Source organism: Styela clava, chromosome 14, assembly GCF_964204865.1.
Source record: "Styela clava chromosome 14, kaStyClav1.hap1.2, whole genome shotgun sequence".
Taxonomy (NCBI): Eukaryota; Metazoa; Chordata; class Ascidiacea; order Stolidobranchia; family Styelidae; genus Styela; species Styela clava.
Window position 1 is genome coordinate 2,465,632 of NC_135263.1, and position 27,101 is coordinate 2,492,732.

Here is a 27,101-nt window from a genome sequence, read left to right on the forward strand (position 1 = left end):
ATGTTAAATGTAGCTTACTTAGTGACATACATATATTTTCTAAAATGAGAGAACCTGTTGTTGGTGAGTTCAATACAAAATGGGCTGCGTTTTTAAAATTTATTACAAGAAAGTATATATATAAAGACCATTTTGACGTTATATGTAAGCATAACAAAAACACCACAAAGTCAATTATTAATAAAAAGAAGTAAATGCATAATATAATTAGTGTACTGATATACGAGCGAGCAAGACACAGAATAAATTTTGTAGGGCCTTATTCCTAATATGACACCCAGAGTGTAATCAATTGGTAGATAGCTGAAAATTTAAAAGTATGATAAATATACTTTTTTAAAAGCCTGTGAACTTTGGAATAAAGATTATCAATATATTGATTCACGGTGCGATTAGTCTAGGCATGGTATTAGCCATTGGTACGCTTTCAAAGTCGCAGGCAAAGTGCTTTTTCTGCCTCGAAGATAAAGAGAGGGGAATGGCGAAAAAATTTTACTTTCAATCTGCAAAGTACGTCAGTACAGGAATAAGGACACGCATAGTAGGCAATGAACTGGGGTTCTGGAAGCTATTGATTTGAACATGGTATACGCGCCACGTACACGTCAGCCAAAGCATTAGTTTCTGAATTGTCCTAAAGACACAATCCATGCCATGCCTCTTTTACTTCGAACCGACGAGTTTCGGCAAGGAATTTCTTCTCTCTTCTTTAACGTCATGAACTACTACATTCGTTCCTCAGGTGCATCTTCAAACCTTTCATCGTCGGAATCATTATCTCCGTGTGGATGTCTGAAAAGCCAATTGAAGTAATGAATTTAACTTTATATCGACTCTCCATTGAGAGTTTTAAGAATATGACAAAAAATGAATTCTCAAATAAAAAATGCGAAAGTTCTTCACGGTGTCGGTAAACATATGAGCTCATAGGCCACTCCTCTAAAATCAGTGAATTCAATCCGCATGGTGGCGCGTTTGTTTCAAAATGGCGAAGTTTTATATAAAACAATGGGCCATGAAAAGTCAAAATATGTTTAACTGCTGAAATTTTGTTTTCGAACTCTGAAAATTATTCAATGAATGGTTCTAGTGCTTGCATAAAAAACAACTTTGGTGTATGTATGGCTTCATAGTCGCACACCAAGGTAAAACTCGCATTGTATTATGACGCAAATGTACGTTAATAGGCGACTTCAGAGAGGACATGTATCTTTGGAGTTTTGATATTTACCTTGCTACGCGAAATTGTGGCCATCCTGTAAAATTAAAGCTGCAGGCTTCTGTGAGAAATTTTCGTCATTAACCATTGACAATTTGAAAGATATAATTACAGAGAAAAACGATTTTTTATAACAAGAACAACAACAAGAATTCCAGCACACGAATTACCTGATACTATCTTGAGGTTGTCGTGGCATTTGTAGATTGTCATGATTTTGTGCTGGTTGATCTTGAGAGACTGTAGAACAACAAAGCAATGTTCAAATATAAATAAATGTGGGTTTAGGTCATATAAAAGCCCCCTCATTTATCACTTAGCAATGTTCTCGTGAATTTTACGATAATTTTTTTGATTGAGACATTGAGCTCATTGAAAAAAATTAAAAACTGTCGCATTCCAGAAACTTTCAGCCTAAATATATATACATGTAAGTTGAGGTCATGTCAAAATTTTACATTTATCCAATGAAATAAAACCGCGAAATTTGGAGTTGAAAATATCCCGCATCATTAAAAAAAAAAGTAATAGACTTTTGAGACATCTTCAAACGATTAATAGACTCTCTCGGTTCAAAAAAGAAAAATACATATGATTTAATCCTTATAGATAAAATTACTCATATGCGGAGTGGAAATCATATGCAGTGTGCTGAGCGTCCCCAATAAAATGTTTCGTCAATAACTCATTAGAACATATGTCAGAATAATATTGTGAAATATTGTTGCAATAAAAAAAATCATTTCGGCTATTGGGGGACAAAATAAAACAAGATGGTGGAGATTCGAAATATTAGTCCGAGCCGATTTGAATAATTTATCATTCGATTTGAATATTCGGTTCGAATGCCCAGTCCTTTTCATAAGGTTCAAGTTACTTAAGCCTGTGGAACAACTGTAGTGATCTAATGCTAGATCTAATGTCAAACTTGCTTTTCATAAGCTGAAGCGACAAAATTCTATTAAAAGCAAAAACATTAGTTTACCTTCGGGAGGTGCAGTACGAAGAAAACCGTTTCCGAGCATGTTCGGTCCATTTGTTTGCATCTCCAATCCTGGGACAGCTACGGATGACCCAATAACTAAAAACAGAAATTTATTTTGAGATGTCTTACTCATAATTAAATTTCAGAATTGAACTTTTTTTTTCAAATATTTACAGTTTCGATGACCTTGGAGTAGGAGCAGGAATTACAGAATTTTAATGGTGTTGATCGACTTCAAAACAGAAACGAAAAGCGGACTATTATTATTAACAGACAATTAAAGAATTGCACAAGCCAATCTTTTATGTTTAACAAAATGTCACACGTGCGTTGGGTATGCAAACACATGTATGTTTTCATAAAATAACTTACTTCCACCATTGCGATAAAAAGAAAACTACCCTGGTCACTGGCACGTGAAAAAGTTCGATTTTTTGAAAAGTTTTCTTGTTGGGGTTCTGGCATATATCTGAATCTGCGTTTGAGCTAATTATCGTTAAACTGGGATTTCAAAAGAGTTGACACGCGTGGCCACATTGTTAGCGCTTCTAGAACATATCATCTGTTATTCCGAATGAAATTAAACAGATTAACAAAATACTCACGGATATTTGAGTTTATCATAAAAGGTATTTTCGTGTCCCCGAATCTCGTAACTGAAATACAAACAACAACGTTATAGAATTCGCTTCTTATGCAACAGTACAAAGTACCGTAAGTTAAATTCATATATTGAATAATTAAATATGACTTCACCTACCTACGTTTTAATGACTGCTTGAAAATAGCCTTGTGATTAAAAAAAGGGTGTAAAATTATCTCATAAAATCTTCTGGTTCGCGTAAGTTCGTATATCCAATTTAATCTTATGACATGGGTTTCTGTTATTTTATTAGAAGTGGGCAACAGTCAGCAGATTCATGGCACTCATGAGAACACCCTGGCAATTCCCCAAACGTGAATTAATTTTGTGCATTCGCTCGAACCAAGACAACAATCTGTTACTAAAAGGCGGACAACAATCAATTCTAAATAATGCCGCAAGTAGTCGCTAATGAGCAGATGTGATTCTTTTAAGAGAGCACCCTAAAGAAAATAAAATGAGTTCCTGGCGTACAAATTCCAATTCTGTCACAAAACTTCAAACTTCAAAACTGAAACAATAGATTTCAAACTTACTTGCACTAGCTAATTGTAACATGTCATTTTGATTGTGCTGCAAATCTTGATAACGCGGCGCTTCTACGGTTCCCACGTTCGGTTGACCTGAAAATGAATAATCGTCAACGGGTAATAATCTCGATATTTGTGGAAATATTATAGCACGGTGTTGGTAAGAAGTTCCAAAACCACGAGTCACGAGTCACAGACTATTCGAGTCGAGCCCGAATTCCAAGTTTTACAGACTGTCAGTTGAAGACGAGTCTGTTTTTTGTGTTTAGACGACTTGAGGCACTTCAAGTCTTCGATAGACGTGGATCTTTTTCATCTCGAGTCGATTCAATGAATTGACAGACCTCCCCCCACACCGCTAAGCACATTTAATAGATTCACAACTGCTAGAATGGGATATTTTACTACGCGTTTTCCTCCATCAGGGCAGGAATAAAAACAAATGAGATAACTTGTCATTTATATACCACCGTATTTTACAGACCATAAGACGCGCTTCGATTGTTTTCCCTCAAAAATTGATCGCGCATCTTATAATGAGCCGACGCGCCTAATGTATGAATCAGGTAGTGCTTTGTTGCCTACACCTAAAACCAGCATCGGTGCCGGTGCGGCTTATGGTCCGTAAAATACAGCAAGTAAATGCACAATTTATAAAGTGCAGACGAGCTTTCTGGAGTTTCTTCACACTGTAGGTCTGTAATGAAGATTTAAGCTTGTTGTTGTATACCTACCTTGTGGTATCCTAGCTTCGGCGCACTGATGAACAGTATTGTTGACGTTGTGTTGATCTCTCGAAGCATTCGCTGGTCGCTCTGTTACAAAATACATTCACATGTTTGTGTATTTTAGCATAAAATAGGATATTTGTGTTTATTCCTGGGACAAAATTCGGTACTCCCTGTGAATTCAAGTATGTGTACCAGGTTTAAAGTTAGGACATAATTTCAGGTACAAATACTTCGGGAGTCACTTGGCTAGTCCCCGAACTCGTAATAGAACTAAAATTAGGAAAATTGGAATAAAATTTTGGCCTAACCCTAATCTGGTACACATACTACGTTCCGGCGTTCGCCATCTTGGTTCACATACTTTGGGAGTACCCAAAATTCGATCACAGGGCTAGTCATTGTCACAGACTACGTATTCGTCAGGTTTCAAATTTTCATTACTCACAGGAGAAGTCGCTAGAGAGCTAATAATTTCATTGTTTTTGAATTCACGGGGACACTGTTATACAGCACATATTCGCGTGACATTTGGTACAATACAATCGTCTGGAATTGAACTGATTTTGCAGTGATCCTATTAGTGAATTTCAGGCTTGTCCATGGGACATATTTGTCTGTCCTATACCATCTCATAACAGTATATATATGCTTGTCCCATTTACACGGGCACGCCAGAGGTTTTTCATGGGAATCCCATTCTCATGGACAACCCTGGCGGTGTTCCACCACAAAATAAATAATAGTTACAAGTATTTGAAGAAGTTTTTGGTTCATGTCAAATTTTAAACCTCAAGTAAATTACAAACCTGGTGGGTTCACATGCGGTCTTGGGCTATGCCAGTGAGACGGAGGTTGTAATTGGCCATGGTGCCCCACTGAAACATATAAGGGTTTTAGACTTCATTCTATCTTTCTAGAGTCTCTGTCTAGACACTATTAAAAACTTGAAATAATTTCGAACTAAGCATTGTTTTGTTAAACTGCTGTGGCTGGGGTTGTTGCTTTTCTGCTCAACTGCTCAAAGTCTTCGGTTGCAAAATGTCAGTACCTACAGTCTCAGAAAATCTATTATTTTCATTTTTAATTCATGAGAACACGGGTATATGACATCTGGCACACACTTTCGGGCGACGTGACGTACCATTTGATTGGAATTTAGGTGGCATTGCATTGGCCATATTAGGTATTTGACACTAGTTATATAAAATATGTACATCAATCTATCCCACTAATCTAGATTTTGTAAGTTGTGTGCGTTATGAAAAATCTTGAATAAATGCCAAACCTGGTGACTTCATATGCGGTCCTGAGATCTGCCACGGAGACGGAGGTTGGGATTGGCCTTGGTGCCCCACTGAAACATAAAAGGGTTTTAGGCGTTATTTTATCTATTCTAGAAGCTCTAGACATTATTAAAACTTGAAATAATTTCGTTCAAAAGTGGAAAACAATTGTTTTCTCAAACTTCTGTTGCTGGGATCAATTGCTTTTTGCCGTGCTCGACTGAGCAATCAATTCCAAAAATTCAGTACTCACACAAGACGTCGCAAGAAAGCTAGTATTTTAATTTTTAATTTACGGGAACACTTTTATATGACATCTTGCACACACCTTTACCCAAATTGACGTAACATTTGATTGCAAATCAGGTGACATTGCAGTGTCCATATTACTCATTTGGCATGAGTGTCTATATATTTGAACATAACTTCCTTTTATTGTTCTAAGTTTTGGAATTTGTGCACATTATAATAAATTTCCAAATCTGATCAGTGACGAAAAAAGTTGAGTAATTGACAAACCTTGTTGATTCATATATTGTTCCTGGTTCAGCCATTGAGACGATGGTGGCAAGGAGCGGCCATGTTGAGGATGTTGTCTCTCTAAAACAAAAGGTGAAGTGTAAAATGCAAAATGCAACATTATTATTGTTGCTCTTGACATTTTCGCTGTTATTGTAAAAAAATCGCTTTTCTACTAAACGAATAGACCAAAGGAATTTAAATTTTCAATGCTTTAGTTAGATTTAAACCACTAGGCTACTATTACTCTTACCTATTTTCTATTTCTTCAGAGTCTGATCGGGTATGATATTCCACCACACAATATCTGTTTGTTCATATACCACCTCGTGGGAGTCTGTGAAACTCGGTGCTAATCTAAGGCCGCTGTACCAACTATGTATGAATTGAATATTTTAAACGGGTAATCGTCTATATTTTCAAATGATTAATTTTGGCAATCACATATTAAATGAACTCTTTATGTATGCGAAGCTACGCCCACCGGTAGCCGGACTTGGCACAAAATTTCCATTCGAAGCCGAGGGCTACTTTATTTGCCTCGACGTCGTGATATAAAGTTACAAACATGAAATGTAAATAAGGTAGTAAAATCAGCAAGGTTTTTATGCTCAAAATTGGGTATTCCCCCAGTATGTGTATCAGGGTGGGGTTAGGACATATGTGGATATCCATGTGGATATACCCCTGCCCATTAGTTTCAGTTCCTTTACACAACTTGATGTAAAGTGGGCGAACGAAATAAGTTACCTCAATAATAGTACACATACTACTGAAGTGCCCAAAATTGGTCTTTTCTCGTGTTCATATGTTAGGGCATACCGCCCTTGAAATATCATTAGTTTATGCAGGGTAATTTCTTACCTAATAGGATGACAAAATTTTTTAAAGCTTCACTAACCTTGACCAAGGTTCACAAATAAGGACTCTGGATTTGTGCGAGAATGTCCAACTACCTGGTTGTCAACTGGAATAAAAAAATCAAGAATAATAAATATTCTTCTGAATGTTATAAACTTCAACTATAGCTTTGTACTCAGATAAGAGGATTTACATGAAAGCTATGGATACGATGTTGCTCATAAAGAATTCAGATTTTAGTTTGATTAAGGATATCTATCTGGACAAAATGTTTCTCTAGTCTCGAGGAAAATGAGTTGATAGCATGAGCAACAGTACACTTGAAACTTTGCATTATACTCATACTGATCCACCACAGCAAAATCACAGGAGAAATATGAGTAATTAGCCGATCAGAAGAAATATAGTATTGTATTTGCGTTAGTGCAGTGGTTCTCAAACAGCGAGGCGCTCCCCACAATGGGGCGTAGACTATTTTGAGGGGGCGTGAAGCTAGTTAAAATAAAAAATAATGGTTAGATTTCATCTTGTCCGCCTAATTTTGGATATTTACATTTCTTTATTCTTTAGAGATTGCAGAGAGCTGTTGTGCTTGTATCTTCACTATTCTTAGCGTGGAGCTTTACTATCTGTTATTTGTACATTATTGTTAGCCTATTTTTGAGGTGGGTCGCGCGATGTGAGAAATTGTAAAAAGGGGACGCGGCTTTAAAAGTTTGATAACCACTGTGTTAGTGAGAAGCAAGACCAGTGCAAAAACATAGAACATTAAGGGGCGCTCCCCTAGTATGTGCACCAAGATGGCGGACACCGGAACGTAGTATGTGTACCAGGTTAGGGTTAGGACATAATTTTATTCCGATTTCCTTATTTTAGTTCTATTATAAGTTTAGGGACTAGCCAAGTGACTCCTGTAGTATTTGGACCTGGAATCATGGCCTAACCCTAATCTGGTACACATGCTACGTTCCGGTGTCCGCCATCTTGGTTTCCATACTACAGGAGTACCGAATAATGAATGGTTGAATCGATAGCACTATTCAATATTGAAATACTAACCAGCGCTGGATTGGTCGGGAATAGGATTTGCTTTACATTCTTGAGGCTGTGATTCGTCGCGTTCTCTCGTAATTGAGGCTGAAATAAATAATTGCACTCAGTTTGATTTCATTTTACACTATAGGGCATAGGCCATGGTTTCTTTAAATTGGCCCTTTGTTGGCTTTTCAATATTAAACTTAGCGAGTAAAAAAGCTGATGGAATCTGTTAAAAACAAAACTAGGTATTATTATTTTAAAGAACGGGGGCCCCAAGGAGTGTTGAGAGTTTCGTCAAATATGACTTCGATCCGGGTTCCCGGAAATATGAAACAAACGACTCCGACTTGAAAATCATGTAACAAAGACTTCAAACGCCAACTGCACGACTTTTAAAATTGTTAAGTTAATCGAAATTAACTTACTTTCACACACAAATTGCTTACCAGAACAGGAAGCTTCTTGCTGCCTATTTCGTCCAAATATGCCTTTCTTTGATCGCTTTTTATCTTAATAAAAGAATAGTTAAAGCGAGGATTATAAATACGTTGGCATAACTGACTAAAGGGAAAAGATCACGAAAAGGGGAGATCCTCGATTCTTCAAAAATAGCACTTTCAAATGTACTAGTGACTGTTTGTAGATAGCCCTAATTGCGGTTGAATGAGTAAAACACCCCGCAATATACCTATATCTAATGAAAATCGCAGTCAGTTTAGGTCCGAATGCTGAATTTTGAACAAGATTTTGAACAACGTTCAAATATATGAGCACGAAAGCCAATTGACTAATGCACCCGCAGCAAAATGTTGGTCAAAAGTCATAGGGAAGTGTGCCCATGATTTAAAAAAAAACCGGAATTAATTTGAGTTGAAATATCGGACTCCGACTATAAAATAAATAACTTTTCAGGAATTTCGTTCGTATTCAAGTACTAGAAGTTTAATAAAGATTGATCCAATGAAGCGTTTTTTCTATGCTTCAACAACAATAACGATTTGGTAAAAATGGTCCATTTCGTGCCCAATAAGCGCCGACCATTTTGCAAGGGCTTAAATGCATTTGAACTTCTTTACTAACCAAATAAAGTCTGTGATTCAATTTGCTTCGTGATGTCTTCAAGTTCCTTGTCTTCTATCTTTGGCTTCTTAGCGTTTGAAGTCTGGAATAATTTAAGGATTTTTTGAAAACCGTGTATGACAAATTGCCTCTAATTTGGAAACTTGAAAATAAAGTAATTGTGCCTCTGATATTCAGCGATATATTAAAAGATACTATATTTTTTTCCCTACTCGCGCCTTCCACATTGAACGAGAAGGCCCTGTATAAGAAACCATTGGTATTTAAAGTTATGTAAGTAACTGTTGTTTTTGAATAAACCAGAAACTTTTCGGTTCGTCATTGATTACCCAAGAAAATTGAACTAGATATTTACCCTACGATGCCATGATAGTTAGGCATAATGCTTCAAATCCCATGGGGGTATAATTATGTATGTGAAATAGTACTGCTGGGCTAGTCGCGTCGAAGGGTCGGTTATGGCTTTTTCCGCCATCAAGTACATGCATCTGAAACGAATAATTGGTCAAATATTACCATGGACTAGTAACCGGACGAGCGGCTGTTGTTCGCTATATGATTAAGTCCTCTCATCGGCCTTTTGAAACTAGTCTCAAATTTTTTCTGCAATATTTCACCAGCTGCCCTACTCATTACGACACAGAACAGATAGTATGACAGTCTCATCAACTTTCCTTTCCCTCGAAAGAATCAAAATTTTAAACCTATCCTAAGGCCTCATCGTTAACCCTTTTTGAACTCGTGGTTGTATATTTCATATCGGGCTTAGGGTGGTGGGACTGGACTCTCTGAAAGCCACGGGCAAAATTCTTAACGATTCGTGCTATTGTGATGACCGCGTTAATTCAAAGTACATTGTTATTTGTTTGTTTAAGAATTTATTGTTTTGCTTTTGTTTGTTGACTTACTGATTTATACTTACAGAAGCTGTAGTTATTTTGTTTCTTTTCTTCCCTGATTTCAGAATCTGGTACGCCGCGCGACCGGTGCGAACGAGAGATACGACAGTTCTTTCTCTCCTATTCGTCGTTCGATTGAAAATCCATCTGATATCATCGAAAAACTAAAATAAAAGGATTACATAATAGTAGTTTTATATTAATCGCTAGAGGCTGAATAGCCTATAAAACAGTCTGATTATACATTTGACGAGCCATTGCCTCTCGTCCGGTTACCAGTCCATGTTGGGTGTGAGAAGAGTTCACCCGTTTCACAGGGCCTCTTCCTCATGTAAATTTTTCCGTCACTCTATCTATACGTTTCGGATGCATGAACATCCGATTCCCCTATCGGGGCGTTAGGTGTCTTTCCTTCAAAATAAATGAAAATCACTTCTTCACTACGACACGATCTTTATAAGCAGATACCGGTATACGAGGAGATACTACTTTAAGAATGCTCATAAACTTACTGGCTCAACATCCCCTAACTAATAAACAATCAAAAACGGTCATAAAAGCAATAATAACATATTTGGGTTCAACGCTCGAAACCAGGAGTGTGCGACATTTTTTATGCACCGAGCAAAATCGCGAAGGATTTAGCGCCGCGACAAGAGCAAAAATCATTAAATATTTTATCCATGTGAGCGGGCCGCGGGCCGTCTTTTGCACACCCCTGCTTCAAACTAAACACAAGGTTACCAAAACGTACCTCAAAGTTTCTCCTATTGACCTTGGCGATGTCCTTTTCTCCAATATATTCAACGAAGGGAAACCATTCAATTTTCAGTTTCTTGCTCAACTAGAAAGTGTATAGCCAATATAATAATTATACAGGGTGTCCATAAAGTTTTAAAATTGCAAAGGGAATTTATCGATACCATATCAGACCATTTGATTTGGCCCTCACTGATGTATTATGTGAAGTAAAAGTACTTGAACAATTACTGACTAAAAACAACAAACCTGGATAAGACATATTGAGAACTGACTTCATAACAAATTTGAAATTGTAAAGGGACTTTATGAACACCCTGTACTTTATAAAAGTAAACAAAAACAACATAAAAATAAAATTTTTTAAGTATAAATATTATTGCTCTCTAGGACAATAGCACTAAAATTTATTTGTCTTATTTGAGAATAATTGTTTGATTGGCTATTATAATTATCATCACTATTTTTTTCATTTAGCCCGATATTGCCACTCCATTTTGCTGGTTTTTTTTTAATTCACATTGGCGCTAAGAATACGAGAACACATTTTTTCTGTCACACTTGTCTGTCGATATTTTCAGCGAACCTGACGCTCAGCTAGGCAGCTAAGCCTATACTGTTACCATGGCGCATAAAATTGGACTGCGGTGGTTCTCAAATAGTGGGGCGCGTCCCACAAAGGGGGCGTAAAGAATTCTTTGAGGGGGCGTGAAACTCATTGAAAATAAAAATATTTGTTAGATTTATTTTTGCCCGCTTTATTTTCGATCATTACGTTTCATCAATGTATTTTTAACATGTATTTTGAATAAAACTTAGTTTCACCTTAATATTTGTTATTTGTAGGTTTTTGTCAGCTAGTCATTTTCAAGGCGGGGCGCGATATTTGACAAATTCTAAAAATGTGGCGCGGCTTGAAAAGTATGAGAACCACTGTATAAAAGAGCATTGGTTTTTTGTATAAATTGTTACGTACAAAGCTTCTACTGGACTTTTCAGCTTTCGCAAGTTCATCTTTTTCTTTTGTCGTCAAAGATGAATAGCATAATCCTTTGCAATTCGACAAATTAAGAAATTTGTTGATCCTTCCCTTTTGTAAAAGCTCCTTTAGCAGTTCGATTGATTTTTCGTTCAATGTACTGCCGTTGAGGTTCAAGATCTTCATCTAAAAACAAAATTTCGGTGGTTAAGTGGTTGCCAGTGTTCAAGTTGCCGTGTTCGAGTAATCAGAGGCCTTCCATGGTCATGTTTTTCGAAGTAATTTTGGGTGGAAATCTCTATATTTAAAGTAGCGAGTCAATTCGAGTCACAGGTCATCATATTAGACAAGGGCCATAAAACCTCGCTATTTTGTTTCTAAATCACTGATATTCGTTGTAGATAACGAAAAATGTTATTTTAATATGATACAAATTAAGGGGAAATTGCGGTAGGGCCATAATGCCGCATTTCGTCCACGGGGTAATCGCGAATTGAATACTGATTGCTTGATTTGGTATATGTTTTAAAGCCGCCATTTTGATTTCTATGTATAAAACTACAATTATTTCGCACAAATAATTTTGCACTAAAACAAATTTTACCGACAGAGAGCGAAAATCACAAAATTTGTCGAATAAATGCGAAAAATAACAAAGAAATAGGCTTTTAGGGACATTTCCATAAGCTAACTATGGAGAGATAGCCATTAAATAGACAGCGAGCCGCCATTTTTTTTATTCAAGTTAAAATCCTCGAGGCTGATTCTGGCGAGGATCGAAAGTTATGAGACCAAAATTTGGGGAACTATGAAAAATATAGCGCGTTTTTGTAGACATCTCCATGTACGGTGGGGTAGATTTTTTAAAGCAGTTTTTTTTTGTAATATTTAAGTTGTAAGCACTCACGCAGAAGTAAGGAAAACAAATTATGGCAATGCAATACGTACCAATAAATGGCACAACACGGAAAGATTAAAGGAGACACTGAAATGCCAGACGCTACCCAAACTATGTAGAATTATGGCGGCACACTCACTAATAAATAAGTTAGTCCAATCCCAAAGCAATTTACAGGAAGCCACTAAACAACCAATAGCTACAGAAACTATATAGAATTATGGTAGTTCACTCAATCATAAGTAAATCAGTCTAATCTCTGCCAAAGTTACAAGGGGCCACTGGTATGCCAATGGCTACTGAAACTATATAAAAATATGGTGATGAACTCACTCATAAGATAAGGAGATTCATCTCTGAAAAGATTACAGGGGACACTGAAAGGCCAGAAGATACCCAAACTATATAAAATCATGGCGTCGCACTTACTCATAAATAAATAGTCCCATCCTTAAGGAATTTACAGAAAGCCACTAAATAGTCAATTGCTACAGAAACTATATAGAATTATGGTAATTTACTCAATCATAAGTAAATTGATCTCACCTTTGAGCGGGCTTATAAGAAAACACTGATACTAGTACTGATACTAGTAATTAAGGTGACTGCTGTATATAATTTAATCATTCATTTTACAATTGTTCAGCTTATTTCAGTGTTATGTCATCAAGAAGTCACGGTTAGCGAAACATGTCTAATGCACAAATTGCAACTCACTCCTATTTGACTGAACCATACAGATGTATCGTTTTTATTGAAAAATATATTTGCTTGAATTACATCCGTTTCCAGTTTTGGACGAAGCCGACATGCTTACAATAGCCTTCTATATTAGAACGCCTTGGTTTTCGGTAAATCACGGGACAACCGTAGCCCAGCCCGGGACACGGGACGCTAGACGTCAATTACGGGACTGTACTGGCCATTTCGGAACGGTTGGTAGCCCTACCTCTACCGCACCCGACGAAATGGTTAGCAATGTTATCGAACCGTCTTGTCGGTCATATTTCCCCCGTTGGTGAATATGACAACCCATTTCCCTTTTTTTCGGAAGTTAAATTTTTAAAAGTTACGTGCTCCATCTCGTATATAGAATTAAGGTAGTTCACTCAGTCCTGAGTAAATCAGTCTCATTTCTGAGCAAAGTTACACTGGAATACCAAGAGATATACTGAAGCTATATATATGAAATTATTGCGGTGCATTAGAATTATGGTAGTGAACTCACTGATAAGTAAAGGAGATTCATCTCTTAAAAAAATTACAGGGGGCACTAAAATACCACGGGTTATACTGAAGCTATATGCAATAATCATGACGCATTATGCCTCAATCTCAATCACACAATCAAAAAGAAAGCGCCATTATTTTTCCCACAGCAGCGATAATCGAATTTAACATAGGAAAACCATTGGTCCCATTCGTATACTATATCATAAAAAGAAATTACCAAATTGACTTTGTTTTCATATATTAGTCTATAAACTCCAGCTACCTGTTTATTGCTTGTTAATATTTCACTGAGAAATCTCTCTGTATTTTCGTCATTCATTTCGAGCGGAACTTCGACTGAGTTAACGATGCCACAACATATTAGGTTTATCAAAGTAGCAATACATGCTTCATTGTGAGTGTTATGCTGTATGTCAAGATGAACATTCTGGAAAAAAAGAAAAATTCAAGCTCTGCGACGCTTTCAAAGCCTCTAATCAAGCAACAAGAACTAATACGAAAGTACCCATCTTTTTTACCAGACTCTTTCCAGTTTGGCATTTAGTACCCGATTTATTTTTCCTACAACATCAATGACGTCTTTCTAACAGTCACTGATATCTAACCATATGGAAGGATTTTCAAATACCTGAAGATGTCAGTGTCGAATCAAATACATTACTACCATCTTAATACAACCAAACATCCATCTGCATCGTAATACAACCAAATATCTCATCCCATCTTAATACAACTAAATATCCCATTTTCATTTTAATACAACCAACGTTGAACGTTATATTATATTATTATAAGATGGGAATTAGTTTTTGGTTGTATTAAGAGGATAAATTAATTTTTGGTTGTATCAAGATGAGAATAGGAATTTTGGTTGTATTGAGATGGGATAGGTATTTTGTAGTATTACCATGAGAATTGTGTTTGGTTGTATTAATTGGGAAAGTTATATTTTGTTGTATTAAGATGAGAATAGGATTTTGGTTTTATTAAGATGGAATAGGTGGTTGGTTGTATTAAGTTGGGATTGGATGTTTGGTTGTATTAATTGGAAAAGTTATATTTTGTTGTATTAAGATGAGAAAAGGAAATTTGGTTTTATTAAGATGGAATAGGTGGTTGGTTGTATTAAGATGAGAATTGGATGTTTGGTTGTATTAAGATGGGACAGGTGTTTGGAATAAGTGGTTGGTTGTATTAAGATGTGAATTGGATGTTTGGTTGTATTAAGATGAGATGGATTTTTGGTTGTATTAAGATGGGACATATGTTTGGTTGTATTAAGATGTGAATTGGATGTTTGGTTCTATTAAGGTGGGAAAGTTATATTTCGTTGTCTTAAGATGGCAAATAATTTTTGGTTGTATTAGGATGAGAAAAGGAAATTTGGTTTTAATAAGATAAAATAGGTGGTTGGTTGTATTAAAATGAGAATTAGGTGTTTGGTTGTATTAAGATGAGGATTGAACGTTTGGTTGTATTAATTGGGAATGTTACATTTGGTTGTATTACGATGAGTAATGGATATTTGGGTATATTAAGATGTGCAATGTATGTTTGGGTGTATCAAGATGGGAAACGGATATTTAGTTATATTAAAATGGGAAAGTTGGATTTGGTTGTGTTAAGTTGGGACAGGTATTTGCTTGTATTAAGATTATAATTGGATGTTTGGTTGTAATAAGTTGCGAAAGTTGTATTTGGTTGTATTAGGATGAGAATTGGTAATTTGGTTGTATTAAGTTGGGAATGATATTTTTGGTTGTATTAAGATGGGAATTGAATAGATGGTTTTATTAAAATGAGAATTGGTTCTATTAATACAACCAAATACAACATTCCCAATCTATACCATTCCCATCTTAATACAATCAAATATTTAATTTCCATCTTAATACAACCAAATATCCTATCTTATCTCAGTACGACCAATTATCCAATTCCCATCTTAATACAACCCAATATCCAATTTTCATCTCAATATAACCAAATACTATATTCGCATCTCAATACAACGAAATATCCTTTCCCAACTTGATACAGCCAAATATCCAATTCTCCTATCTCATCTCCGGAACAACCAAACACAACATTTCCACTTAATACAACCAAACATATCATTCGCTTCTTAATACAACCAAATATGATTTTCTCATCTTAATACAACCAAAAACCTTGTCCCATCTTAATACAATCAAATATCTAATTTCCATCTCAATACAACTAAACATCCCATTCTCCCTATTCAAATACACTATTCCCATCTTAATACAACCAAACTGTACTTCCCTATCAGTGAATCCACCCAAATTCGAGGATTCTAGCGTATGAACCGGGAAACACAAGAACGACTATCGTATTTCCAACGTCTAACACAATAGGCCAACTGGAAGGAATCAAAGTCATACTTACTTTCAAGCTAGTATTCTTCTGTATTACTCCAAGAACTTTTGATAGCAAACGTGCATCTTTGAAACATTCTTTTAATTCAATTTTCTCGAGTTTTGAATATTCCAACACTTCCAAAAGTTTTTCAAAAGACTCCTGAGGTACAGAGCTCAAAGATAGTTCTCTTCCACACTTATGTGGTGCAATAGAATGAAGAGTCTGTATATTGTACACGTTTCTCGCCTTGCTGTCTCGCTGGGCATATCTTGATTGTATTTCATTGAACGCCATTTTGCTATGAGCGCTACCGCGAGTTTATATTAGTTTGTACAAAATGAAATTGAACTACAAAATTATGCCAAAATATTAGTTTTTCTGAGCTGATTATTGAAAGAGTATATATATCGTATGAATCTGAAAATAGGAAATAGGAATTTTATTATGACCTGGCATTGTAAACTAATTTATCATACTTTCTGACGTAAGTAGGCCCATATCGGTGTATTGAGTTTCAAGTGCCTTAAACATCAATGAGATACTTCCGTTTTTTAGCCGCCTTGTTGCTTTTTACAAAGGATTGTATTCGGCTATTTATTGGGACCATATAGTCTGAACCTATTCCTAAAAAGATAGCCAAAAAACCTATACATTGCATACTATTCAAATGGCAACATAATCATCGTATTCCCATTTCTAACCTTTTGTCTAATTGTCAGCCAAATTCCTCTACAGGTAAGACCATACGAATAGAGATGAGGATTATGCACCGACCCCCTAACTTTCTGTCTATGTGACATAGAACTCTACAAAGGCAGCAATTATAATGTGCATTGGGAAACATGTCAATTCTTATTTGTAAGCCGCTGTCTATGCTATATATATCAGCCAAAATGCCATCTGAAGAACAATCCATTCATATGGCAATTGGGGACATATATCTATCTCTATTTCTTACTCGCTGCATATATGAATATGTGCAGAGCTGTCATCGATATGAACCCCAAAATAAAGACATTCGGGAAATATAATAATAAGATAACAAAGAAGGAAATGTAATAAACATAATGTTTTCATGCCAGTGCGACCCATGTTTAATCATACTTTGCACTAACAAGAATTTACTACAACTTTATTGTTAGAAATTATCTGCACCATCTCACTTCTATGTTCACTTCCACTTGTATAGTATCATAATCATCAAGATGCCTTTACGTTTACTAATTATGTCTTACGAAGTTCAAGATCTAACTAAGTATAATTTACCGGTTTTTCGTGTTTTGTCTTAAGCACTGATGAAAATTAACACTCCCTGTAAAGTTTGGGGAAAAGAGAGTTGATCAGAACGTCAGGAAGGTAAATCAGTAGCCTACTGCTACACTTATCAAATCAATGAGGTCTTAAATAATTGTACTCGCCAGCTTCAAATTGTTCTGCTCTGATTCGCTACAGTATTTTCACTACAGTACAGACTCGAATTGCACAAATCCTAGAAATAAGGATGTTATGTTAGCCCTGCATACATATATATTTTTTTCATGAAAGAATTCAGTCAAATGGCGATTGAGACCATATATTTTGTTTACATGGCAGTCCAGAACTTCACGGATGAGGCCATTCAAATTGAGATTGTAAAAATATATCCATCTCCACTACTAATCTGCTGTCTATATCCAAAGGCATTAAAATGGCGAAACGTGCCATGTATCCATTCCCATTCAAAGCCTTTTGTCCATATAGCAGCGCAATATACCACCTATTGATGATGCCACTAGAATAGTGATGATGACTATTCAACTGCCACTAATTCTCTATTTGTCGAGACAGACCAATGGACTTCTACAAAAAAAATCTTTTACATAACGATTAAAGCATATGTCCATCCCTATCCCTAACGCACAACAACTACTGAGATCCCATACCTAAATTTTAATAACTCACACTTCTAAAGCCACATCGATTAATTTTTTGAATTGAATATTTTCAACAACGCCAAGAATTATAATTGCAGAACTAGAAGCCATCTTTCTCTTGGTATGAAAACTGTAATTGCGACGTATATTCATTCAACTGTTTGAACAAAGTACCGTGCGATGTTATGTTTACTCGAATAATATTAGCCCAATAGCTAGATTTTATAGTCGCAGCAGACAGAACCTTTTACTGTAAATTATAGTATTATGCCAAAGTCGCCAGACCTGCGGTAAGCAGTACAGTATTTATTAAAGTGCATTTCTACTCCATATTTCTTTATATTCTCAGTAGCTCTTAACACTTCAATGCTCGACCGTAACTCCGCTCACAGCTCACTATATTTTGCTTTTGAGTGAATGCGCGTGACATAACTTTTAGTAAATCGGCTTTGAAAAATCCTAGAACTTTGCTAATTTCTTGAATATATAGGGTGTTCATAAAGTCTTGAATTTTTTTAAAATTGCAAAGAGAATTTAACGACACCATATTCTTGTTTTGACCTTACAAATATATTAAATGAAGTAAAAATACGCAAATAAATTATTAAAAAGAGTGGTAAGGATATATTGAGAGCTGAATTCATGACAAACTTGAAATTGTAAAGGTGGGCAACCTGTATATGCCATAACGGCTGATGATCTCATTTATGAACCATTCGTAAAAAGTGTAGCTATAAGCTTTCGGTTAGTTAACATTTTAAACAAAAAGTACATAAAGCCTGTTTCAGTTAGATGATCTTAAGACTAAATAGCCCTGCTAGCTAAGCGAACTACCAGTTACAACTACTTGACAATATATATGTCATAACCCGCTGAGCGAACCCTGGCCTAATCCCCGGTGAATACCCTGGTTAAACGAACTTACAAAGACGGGACAACTCGCATTCAATTTCAAAATAATATATCACAGCAGTTCGACAATAATTATAGCTACAAACTGGTGGAATTTGGGAACTTAACAATTGGTTCTCTTTTTATCGAACTCATTAAAAACAGGTTCTCTCATTTTATAAATCATATGTACAGGGTGTCCAAAAAATTTCGCCCGATTATAAAGTTTTTATAATCAAATGTTTTTTTTTAATTCAAAAAAGATTTATAGTCAACCTGTTTCTAATTGGATGTTATAGATGTTGAATGTTGTAGTCCCCATTCATTATACAACAAAATTTATTCAAATATGCAATTGGTAATGCTAAGAAATCGGGCGCAACAGCAAATTATGATAATGTCTTTTCCCCTAACCCAACGGTCATTTGATTTTCCTCTTATGTATAGAGTTTTCGTTCGTTACTGGGTTGCCTTATAGACAGCAGGTTAGTATTAACCTAATGACCCCTGGTGTTCCTGGGTCATTTTGACACCCCTCTATTATTTTTTGAATATTTCACCAACCAAAAATGCCAAAGACATCATTAATGTGTCCCTAAAAAGCTTATTTTCGTCGCTTTCCACTAAAACGCGCCCACATTACGTAGCGTAAATGCGTCCGACCATATGCCAGTAAGAAGAGAGAAATTTCAAAAAATTTCGAGAAAAAGTTTCTCACTTTTAACGCTGTGGTCAACACGTGATTGATATGCGAGAGAAAGAGTTTTCCTTTGGACGAGTTTTACGTCACCTTCAAAATAAAACAAAAGTGGGATTTGTAAGTGAAGTGATATTCGTTTTATCGAAGAGCATTTGATCGCGTGTTGTCTGGTATCTTTGTTTGTTTATTATGAGCCGAAGAACGTTGCTCGCGCGTTCAAAATACTTCGATTTCAACTAACAACAGAATATTTGGTTATTTCTAAGCTTTGAAATACTCATACAAATAAAATTGACCTTGTTGCAAAATAAAAATTATACATAAAAAAAATATGATGACATCACCGTAGTTAAGAACACTCGGATCAAGCATGGATAATTTAAACTCAAACATTTTGAGTTTTGAAATTTGGTTTTGTTCACATGCAGACCACTATGAAATACTATTAACCCCCCAAAATACATTTAATTTAGCCATAAACCCAAATTATGACACAGATCAGCCATTTATGGCAGGGCCGAAACCCTAGGGTTTTAAAAAGGGATATATGTTTCTAATCACTATATCATATATAGTCGAGTATCGTCATTGCACGGCCAAGGTAGAATTATGCTTTGCCAATTGCAATGCTTATCTATCGTATCTATAACTCATATCTGGCCAAACTTGCGAAGTTCTACACAAGGCCACGCCCACATTGATTGTCTTTCACCCAATGACATTCTCTGTAGAAGCGTCATGCGAGGATGATTCATTATTACGTTTGCCTACGGTCTGGTGATTTTTCAAGTGTTCTTTTCGCGCGCATTGGGCAAACAAATGATACCAAATATGCTAAACATCTAGGCCCCTAATTAAGCTTGACTGAGTGTCTGGCTATGCATTTTAAATCCCAGCACACACTCGGACAGTTTAGCCTTTTTTCCCGGTGCTTTTATTACTGCTCTCTCGTTATATGGTCTAGCGAAGTAAAATGTTGCACAACTCTGCACTAGGCCAATCCCATCGGAGAAATCAGAGCCGCGCCCCCTTAGCAAGAACTACAACTATATAATCTATGGATATATACATACATTGAATAGTGATCCTATATATCCGCAATTTTGTGCTGTTATTGCGTGGGCAAGGATTATGCTTTATATACGTAGTTTATATACATATCAAAGCTAGGATGATTTTCGATACGGCGAGTATTCAATACGACGCCGTAAAAGCCCGCGTTGCAACCTGATGTCTACGTGACACACTTAAATTCCTCTATACACGGGATGTCACTGAAAAGTAATTTCGGATAGATTGTCTAATGGTACATCGGTAGCCAGATAAAGAAATTCTTAGGACGATTGGAACCATATACTTAGTCAGTATCAAATACACCTGTCATGACATCATAGGTAAAGTTTTACGCCTTCTCCATTTCGCGACCTTTTTGCTAAAGACCGACGGCGAACCAGGGGTCTTCCCTTGTAACAAACCCGATGTGATAAACGTGAACAAATAAGCATTGCGTTCCTATTCATGAGAAGAACGAGCCTTTATATTCGCAACGACTGGTTTTTATTCAGCTATTCTGTAGATCAGACTAGGAACATTGCTCAAAAAGGAACTAAGCGCCGGCTCTCTGTCTTATCTTAGGTTGAGAAAAGCTAGGTGAGGCAAGGCATCGCTTTTTCTGTGATATAATTGTATTTGGTAATACTGAAAAAGATGGTGCAAAACTTATTTTGACTCAAGGTAAAGAAATATACGAACAAAAGAGAAAATAAGTTGATGGTGGGGCAATAACAGGATAGTTTAATTTATTTTACCAGGTTGTCCATAAAGTCTTGAAATTTTTCAAAACTGCAAAGGGAATTTGTTGATGCCATATATTGTTTTGGGCTATACAGGTGTATTGAATGAAGTAAAAATACTTGGACAATTGCTGATTAAAAAACAACAAACCTGGTTAAGATATATTGAGAACTGACTTCATAACAAAATAAAATTGTAAATAGACTCTATGGACACCCTGTAGTATACTAAAAAAAATGATTCTTTAAAATATCCTCTACTGCAAAGGATTATTTCAATGTAATGTTTTATATTTGAGAACTAGAGTTTATTGAGCGCTTCAATCGTGTGGTATAATATAAGTGGAGCAGTGGTTCTCAAACGTTTTAGGTCGCGCCCCTTTTTTAGAATTTCTCAAGTCTTGCACCCCATCTCAGAAATAACTAGCTAACATTAAGCTAGCTACAAATAACAGATAATAAGACAAAAGTATGTTTTGATAAAAAATAAACGTTGAAAATACGTGGATGGAAAGTGAATATCGAAAATAAAGAAATGTAAATATCCGAAATAGGGCGGGCAGGATCAAATCTAACAAATATTTTCATTTGTATTTAGCTTTGAGTTCCATCAAAAAATTGTTACGCCCCCCTTGTGTGAAACGCCCTGCCGTTTGAGAACCAATGAAATAGAGTTTCGGCATAAAATACTTACCTTAATGCCGATTTCGTTTTATTACAGCAGCGTCACGCCTTGTTAGGCTGCGCTCCACTGCGTTTTTACTTGTTTCCCTAATAAGAGTTCGATTCTGGTGTTGTTAAGTCAAGTAAATTCATGTATGTTATTATCGGCTATGGATGGATGACAGATGTTTTGCGAGATAGTTCAAAGTAATGACTCGAATCTCAACTAAACAGTAAGTTGTAAGCAAACCATTGGTAAAATTACAGAATTGAAATTTTCAACTTATACAAATTGCATTTGTCGCGAGAAAGCTATTACTTTTATTTATTTCAAAAAAAGTTGTGGTCTCTATGAGAATTCGTTTTTTTGGTGCGATGACGTCATCAAAATTGCGCACCTTGTAACATTTTTTTAAGGTCAGGCAAAGTTGCAAAGACAGCGGTATCAGTATACAAGAGAAAAAAAAAACGTGAAAATAATGCAGAACCCCTCTAGCAGGGAAAATTTAGATTTATGAAAAGTTTCATAGAAAAAGATTGAGCAAAAGGAGCCCTATGAAATTGTATATTAAACTGCAAGTCATTTCTCCTTGTTCAACAATGTTTTCACTTTTGATCACTATTTTATCATTACCCTTTTGAAAAATTAAAATTTTGAGAACGCTCATCTTTGCGGAAATAGAACCATTTTAAACAAGCTATTTTCTTATCTCGATGATGCTTAAAAATAGAAAAACTCTAAATGTTTAGGTAACATGTTTCAAATATCACCCACGTAGAGCATACCACTCATTCAGAAATACCGATGAGACGCGCAGCTCTCAAAATAAACTGGCATTTTCAGTAGCACGGCACTACAGTACGCTGTCGTTATGCTTCAATCAAAGCGTATGCTTTAAATCAAATGTCGTTGCAAAATACAGGGCTATGTCATTATAGAGAACTTGTCGTCTAATTGTCGCGATTTTATTAACTTGTCTTGGTTCTAATATAAATGTTCGAGTAAGATTAGAATCAATTTCAATTGTGAACACGTACACCTGTTAAATAAAGGCAGCTCAATTACCCAATATGCTATAGGAGTATGTGACATCACCATTAGAAGTCTGCAATTCTTTGAAATTTAGATTTTCAACTTTGACTCCGAGAAGTTTGAAAATACATTTGAAATATGCTGATCTCCGACTACACATCACTGGTAATATACAAAAGATAATGTCGTACATGCCTATAACAGCAGATTAATAATTTGTCAATACTGCGCGCTTATGAGCATTTCGCTTTCCTCAAAACGATGGGTGTGGTTCTCGATTGTTTTTAAACATATCACTATTTAGCGTGCTCAAATATAAACCTATTATGAAATGAAGCTTCTACCTTGAACGATTTCAATTTAAAATTCAGATTGGTTTTAGATCTAAATACGATCTAAATGAACATATCCAGTTTATTTTATACTTGTGCCATGCAGGACATTTTAGGTTGCTACAATAGTGTGATATCTACCCCAAATGCAGAAAAGTCTTCTTTAAACAAGTTACTAGCTTTTCAGTTGCATGTATTCCTATGTGCGAAACGAATGGCTTATTTACTAAATTTCCGAAAAGCTCCACGACACACCTTAGAACTTTTTCGGCTCAGAAGAACACAGTATGAGATACGCAGAGCTAGTATAGCGTGATGTCATCTTGAAATAGTACTATAACGCAATATCTACTCCAGCTAGCAGTAGTCGGCAAACTACGGCCCGCGGGACGGATCCGGCCCGCGGAGCAATATAATCCGGCCCGTGACGCTCCACTGAACAATATTAACAAAACAGCTGTGTTGCCGATTATATTCTGTACGTGGCAGAATTTGTTTTGAGACACTAAATTATATTATAACCTAACAAGTATATATTCACAATAACTCGTTTAATTAGCCTATAATTGATTATATTTAGACAAATGGCAACAGAACGTAAAAAAGTGGATGCTAAATGCAAATGGTTTAATGACGCAGATAATATCCAACGCGCACTGCTTGAAATTTAACTGAAATCTGTGCGAAAAAATGTGATTTATTGGCCCCTCCATCGCCATTCCAAAATATGTGCGGTCTGCCAGTGACTTGAAACCTTTAATTTTGGCCCGCGAACCACAAAAGTTTGCCGACCCCTGTAGTAGAGGTCTAGCTGAAATGTGAGTAGTATAGCATGAGATTAGTAGTATAGCATGAGGTTTTCAGGTATAGTAGTATATAGTGCGGTCTAGGGAGTTAGTAGTATATGGTGAGATTTCTAGAGATAGTAGTATATAGTGAGATCTAGTTAAAGTTAGTAGTATAGGGCAGGGCTACTCAACTGGCGGACCGCGGTCCGAATCCGGACCTTTCGAGTATTTGATTCGGACCGCACATCAATCTTTATTTTAGATCATTAGCCTCACTTTTGAAGTTTCCTTTCATAAAAATGACTTCTATACCTTCGAATATATATGAAAAGAACTATAACATCATAATAAACAATCTTGATTAGCTAATAATTATTAGCTGGTCGAGGAAGTGTGCGTTTAAGAGTTGCCGAAATATAATTTTTAGAAACACCGGACCCAAATAATTTTGAAGTTTTGTATGCGGACCTTCGGTAAAAATAGTTGAGTAGCCTTGGCATAGGGTGAGATTTACATTAGTTAAGAGTATATCGTAAGTCTATCACACTTGAGCGTGAGATGTAAACCAAGCTAGTACAATAAGAATGATGTATACAATACTATTGCGCAAAATCTACCTCAAGTTGTGTGATTGTTTATTGTGAGGTCTAGAACATTATAGCGTGAGATCTGCCTTAAGCTAATACTATAGGCGTGAGGTCTATCACACTATAGCCTGAGATATACTTCAAGTTGCTAGTACAATAGCGCGAGTTATACCAGACTTAAGTGCTAGATGTACCTCAAACTAGTACTATAGCGTGACGTCTACTACTGCATTTCTCATCTACAATAAATATCGATATACTGATATACAATTTCTATACATTCAATTAAGACAGTGACACTTAAATTAAATATAGCTCAAGATCTCAATCAGCAAAACACCGCAAAAAAGTGGTCGAAACTTTCGCTTAGAACTGAGACACTGTAAATACCTATACACACATATATATAAGTATATAACGACAATAAAGCGCGCCCTCATTATAAGCCAGACACATACAATCGCTATACGGTTACTAGTCCAGGTCGCGCATGAAAATAGCATATGGCTATAATTAGAAAGAGTTTGGTTAATTATTTACTAATACTAGCGTCCTGAAAGCAAACAAAAAGACGCGCCGTCTGAATTTTGAGTTGCGAGTTTCAAAATATTTTGACAGTGGTGTGGTAATGTAGCTTGTAGCAACTTGTTTGAGTTATGTAAGTGGCTACTAATAATGCAGCTTTAGGTATTGTTGTTTTGTTGGTGTTCATATTATAGTTGTTGTTGATGTTGAAGTATAAATTGCTTAAATAGGCTACTGCTATATTTTGAACAAGCAAACCGCTTTTGATTTTAGGTTGTTGAAGGCATACACAAATTTTAAGCAATATTAGATTAATAGTTGGGCAGTAGACAGCAGTGCAGTACTATATCCTCGATCTTTCATATTAAATTAAAAAGTTTGGTTCTCCCTGCTCAATAGGCAGCTTTGTGTCCGCACGGCCTACCTTCCCCGATAAAATAACTATATGCTCAACTTATTCTAATTGTGTACCATTTGCCTTGCAAATTAATCTATTTCAAAACGTTGTTCTATAGTCGCTTACTATAGGATGATATTCAAAGCACATACTATGATTTTTGTGATTATACTCCTACACACCTATGGTGTGATGAGTTAAGCAGAAAATTTCACGTTAAAAATAGTAGTTTGTTACACATAAATGGATGCTTCTTTTACAGAGCATTGTTGAGAGTGAAGGCATGGAAATGTCGTTTAAATGAAGCAATTATAACGAGCTATGTGTTGTTTTGCGCAGATTCGACTTCGGAATGCTGGTATTCCAAAAATGGCCAGTCTCAGCTGTGATCAATTTTCTGTTAATCTACATTACTTCAGCCAAATTGAATAAAATAGCTTACGATGTATTAATTTACAGGCATGGTTGTTCTTACCAACATACAGGGCTGTTCTTGTCTGAAGCTTTGGTTATAGCAAAGCTGTGTTCCTCTTCATAAAAATTCAATTTCAATTGTTTGTTTGATATGGTTTCGGTATGTATCAATGACCTTCCTGAAGTGTCTGTACCAATATGCAGGTAACTAATTTTGTTCGCTCACTTTACATCAAGATGTGTAAATGAATAGAACTGAAATAAAGGAAAAGCGGGATAAAATTCTGGCATATCCCAAACATGGACTCACACTACGGGAGTACCGTATCAATAATTTTTTGGCAATACGCAGACAAATTTAGTATGTTATTCTATTTTTTATTCTACGTCTTTACATCCGAACAAGACTATGTACTGTCATTCGCGGATAGGAAGCGAGCTAATCGGTGCGTTTTTTCCAGTTGGTCATCTACTGCCCAAGTTATTACACATTTTATTACTCAAAGAATTTTGGTCGAATAAGCATGATCCGAGAATGATGTTTTTTTTTTTAAATCTTGTTTTACATTATTGTTGTGTGGGTTTCGATAGATAAGAGCCTTGTTTGATATGGATTCCGTAAACTACCCTGAAAATATTTTTCAATTATATGTTCAAATAAATAGTACAAGCAAAGCCCATATTAATACCAAAATTTTTTACTCTATGGGCTTGCCTATAGCAAAGCTGAGAAACATTTCATGAAAATAGCATTTAGATTTTTTTGTTCGATATGCTTTCAATACGCTATTTTGTAGATGTTTGATGCTCAATGAATAGTACAAAGAACATTTTCGTACCGCCTCTTTTCACGCCTTGGATTTAGAATAAGGCTTTGTACTGACTGATACTTATATATGTATGACGCTTCTCTACTTTGGAAGGATCCATTAGGTATCAACTACACAGGTCATAACACTTTTTATGGTTTATAAATTGTGGTTGAATAAGCTTGATCTGATAACTTTTTTTTTTCAATTTTCGGTA

At 35.9% G+C, this 27,101-nt stretch overlaps 1 protein-coding gene across 2 annotated transcripts; it reads right to left on the minus strand.

Annotated features, from left to right (window-relative positions):
* LOC120341694 (uncharacterized) lies at positions 1 to 16,451 on the minus strand. Of its 2 annotated transcripts, XM_078120001.1 has the most exons (18): positions 16,067 to 16,451; positions 13,920 to 14,084; positions 11,524 to 11,712; positions 10,543 to 10,632; positions 9,812 to 9,952; positions 8,890 to 8,971; positions 8,256 to 8,318; positions 7,831 to 7,908; positions 6,812 to 6,877; positions 5,911 to 5,991; positions 5,394 to 5,462; positions 4,915 to 4,983; positions 4,112 to 4,192; positions 3,384 to 3,470; positions 2,810 to 2,860; positions 2,205 to 2,300; positions 1,390 to 1,459; positions 1 to 792 (listed from the first exon to the last, which is right to left on the minus strand). In XM_078120001.1, exons 1-18 carry the CDS (start codon positions 16,331 to 16,333, stop codon positions 726 to 728), a joined length of 1,812 nt encoding a protein of 603 aa, XP_077976127.1. In that variant the 5' UTR covers positions 16,334 to 16,451; the 3' UTR covers positions 1 to 725. The 2 variants fall into 2 exon arrangements, with proteins under 2 accessions (XP_077976127.1, XP_077976128.1); XM_078120002.1 differs by lacking the exon at positions 13,920 to 14,084.
* Positions 16,452 to 27,101: the final 10,650 nt, after the last annotated feature.

Coding starts and splice junctions, on each gene's coding strand:
- LOC120341694 (XM_078120001.1), bottom strand. CDS start 16,333: ATGGCGTTCAATGAAATACAATCAAGATATGCCCAGCGAGACAGCAAG. Junction 8,972..9,811: donor ACAAAATAACTACAGCTTCT/GTAAGTATAAAT, acceptor AAATTATTCCAG/ACTTCAAACGCTAAGAAGCC. Junction 5,463..5,910: donor ACAATATATGAATCAACAAG/GTTTGTCAATTA, acceptor TTTATGTTTCAG/TGGGGCACCAAGGCCAATCC.